The following is a 2952-nucleotide window of genomic DNA, read 5'->3' as shown; positions in this document are numbered from 1 at the left end:
GGGGGCCAGGGCCCTCCCCCGACCCTGGGGCCAGGCGGGCGGGAGCCGCAGAGCCGCGTACCGAGAGGCTTTCAAACTTCTTGGCCTCCGTGATGTGGATCCAGCTGTCCTTCTCCACCACCTTAATGTGCTTCACCTCGTCGTTGAACCTGGCAAGGACACGGCGCCGCGGTCACTGACGGGCCACACGGCCTGCCCCTCGGGGGCCCGACTCGGGAGCCAAGCCCCACCTGGGCCCTCAGCTCACACCTGCTCTCCAGCCCCTTCCTTTCAGTCCTCCCCCCGCCCCACCTGCTCCGGGCCTGCCTCCGACGGCTTGTCTGTCTGTCTGTCTGTCCATCTCCCCTGCCTGAGCTCCGAGCTCCCAGCCTGCACCGCCTTCCCCAGCCACTTCTGGACTCGGGGTTCTGCTCACCCTCCTCTCTGCCCTGGGACCCCTCCGCCTCCTGTTTCCCCAACGCCCGGGAGGCCTGTGCAGCCAGGGTGGCAGGTCACAGGCCTGACTGTGGCCCGGGGCCTGAGGAGGCAGCTTTGACACCTTCTCCTAATATTCTCCCACCCCACATCCTGGTCCACTCCGGCCGGCCGGCGCGGCGCTTCCTCAGACACGCCAGGCACCTGCCCGCCGGGCCGGCCCTGGCTGCCCCTCTGCCTCTCCGTGCCCTGTGTCCTCAGGTCTCAGATCCCACGTGGCCTTACTGGCGAGCCTCCTCCCGCCTCCCCAGGTGCCATGCACCCTTGCAGCTGACACCAACCCCAAAGACCCACAAGGAAGAAAATGCCACAACAACACCCCTTACGACAGCAACGCTAACCCTTCAACCACCGGATCTCTCCACACTGACGTCTACATAGGCCCCACGCACACGCAGGACATCACACCACAGCCAGGGGGATCCCAGGAAGGCGAGGACGGTGACAAAGGCCGCCCTGCGTGGGGCTCTCATGCCGTCCCGCTGACAGCAGGCCCCTAACCCCTGGCCTCCCGCCTGGCCCAAGACTCCTGTCCAGTGGGTGTTCGATGCCAATGGAGACCAACCACCAACAGATTCTGTCTCTTGGAGAAGTGACAGCAGACCCGGGGTGGGGAGTGGGGGGGACAGCTCTGGGCAGGAGGGCACCCCAACTGAAGACCACTGGCGGGAGCTGCAAGATGGCAGCCACGTGACCCTCGTGCTCTCCGGGGCCCCCTGTGGGGCGCTGGGCAGCCCCTGACCCTCCCAGCATCCCTGCCTGCTCTGCGGCCGAGCTGGGAGCCCCTGACCCTCCCAGCATCCCTGCCTGCTCTGTGGCCGAGCTGGGAGCCCCTGACCCTCTCACATCCCTGCCTGCTCTGCGGCCGAGGTCGTCCAGTCCCTGACCCTCTCACATCCCTGCCTGCTCTGTGGCCGAGGTCATCCAGTCCCTGGAACCTAGAAACGTCCGGCCGAGCTCGCAGGGCAGCTGTGGGCCGACGGCAGCCAGGATGCTCACGCCGGTCCCGGGCCAGTGAGGGGTGCGGACCCGTGGACACCCTTTCACCTCGAGCGTGTCCAGGTTTGGGCGCTACCTGCCATGGCCGCCCAACCCAACGTTGACCTGCAGGAGTCGTGGGCTCTGAGGTCCGAACGGCCTCGGGGACACGTACTTGATGCTGATGGCAAAGCGCTCCGCCTCGGCCGGCCGCTCCCGGACCAGGTAGGTCCCGCTGGCGTGGGATTTGAGCAGGTTGTCCGTCTGCTGCCGCTCCATGTTGCCTGCGAACCTAGAGAGACGGAGGAAGCGAGGTGGTCACGCTGACGGCCGGTGACGGCTCCCGCCCGGGACAGCAGCTCCCATCTGCAGATGAGCCCGTGAGGAGTGAGGGCCCCGCATTGCAGCTGCCCCTGCTGCGGCCACTGTGTAAGCACGTGGCTAAACTGGCCTTAAATACACCACTCCCATGTAGCGACCTTTCATGCAGAGAGTGCAAGAGGGGACTTCACTCTCCCAACTGCGCCCCCTGATGACCAGCTCTGGCAAAGGAAGCTGCTGCCAGGGATGGGGAAACCCCCAGACCCAGGCGATCAGGGCCGCGGACGGACCAGGGCAGGCAGCTGGGCTCCGCTGCCTAGAGAACCCAGACCCGGCCTGCTCACGGGCTTGTGGGCCACCCTCACGGCCCAGAGATGCCCCCCACAATCCAAGGGCCACCCACAGCCCAGGGGCCACCCACAGCCCAGGGGCCAGCCCTCAGCCAGGGCTACGCTGGTCGGCTCACCAGGGGTAAGCACTGTAGTCGATCTCCCGGGACGGTAGCCGACCAATGGGTGGCTGCAAAAGAGAACACGGGGTTAATGCCCCCGTGGGGGCCGTCCACACAGTGGGGGTAAAGGGGGCTTGTCGGCAATGACCTGGCCCTTGGGCCCCGGAGCCAATGGACTGCGGGGTCCCTGAGGGCAGTGACCAGGACTCACCACCTCTGAGTGACTCAGTCGGTTTGAATAGTGAATGAATGAATGAGTGATGACTGGTTAAGTGAATGAATGAAGGAATAGCAACCAGCCACTGGGCACCCATCCCCAGGAGGGGGTGACAAAGGCTGCAGAACTTCTCAGGGGGCCACGAGCACCCCCACAGCTCTCAGTGCTCAGCCCGAGGCCCCAGGGCAGGCATGGTCTCCAGGGGGCAGCTGCATGCAGGCATGTGACCCCTCGCGGGGCCTCCCTGGCTGGGCCACAGGATGGGCAAAGCCTCAGACGAGCTATCCCCTTCCCACCCCTTCACTGTGCAGATGGGGAAACTGAGGCCCAGAATGGGGAGGAGACCGGCCCCAGGCCACCCGGTGTTAGCGACACGTCCTCCTCTGCCGTGTGGTGCCCAAGACCTGCCAGCAAAGCCGGTCCCAGACCCCAGGTGTCCTCCTGCGCCCTCCGTCCCCTGGGCAGGGAGGCCGCACAGACGCTGCGTGCAGGGCAGGGGCGCCAGGGGCCA

At 66.2% G+C, this 2952-nt stretch overlaps 1 protein-coding gene across 1 annotated transcript in view; it reads right to left on the bottom strand.

Moving 5' to 3' along the window:
• Window positions 1–2952, bottom strand: part of VAV2 (vav guanine nucleotide exchange factor 2) — a 121363-nt gene that overhangs the window by 4111 nt on the left and 114300 nt on the right. Inside the window, exons 25-27 of the mRNA XM_006776595.1 lie at window positions 2240–2292; window positions 1628–1744; window positions 62–149 (exon numbers count right to left, since the gene is read on the bottom strand). Coding sequence (XP_006776658.1) covers window positions 62–149; window positions 1628–1744; window positions 2240–2292 — 258 coding nt within the window. The remainder of the gene's footprint in view (window positions 1–61; window positions 150–1627; window positions 1745–2239; window positions 2293–2952) is intronic.

This window comes from Myotis davidii, unplaced genomic scaffold (assembly GCF_000327345.1).
Source record: "Myotis davidii unplaced genomic scaffold, ASM32734v1 scaffold609, whole genome shotgun sequence".
Classification (NCBI taxonomy): Eukaryota; Metazoa; Chordata; class Mammalia; order Chiroptera; family Vespertilionidae; genus Myotis; species Myotis davidii.
The sequence above is the reverse complement of the archived record's forward strand: the minus strand, read 5'-3'. Positions and strand labels throughout refer to the sequence as shown.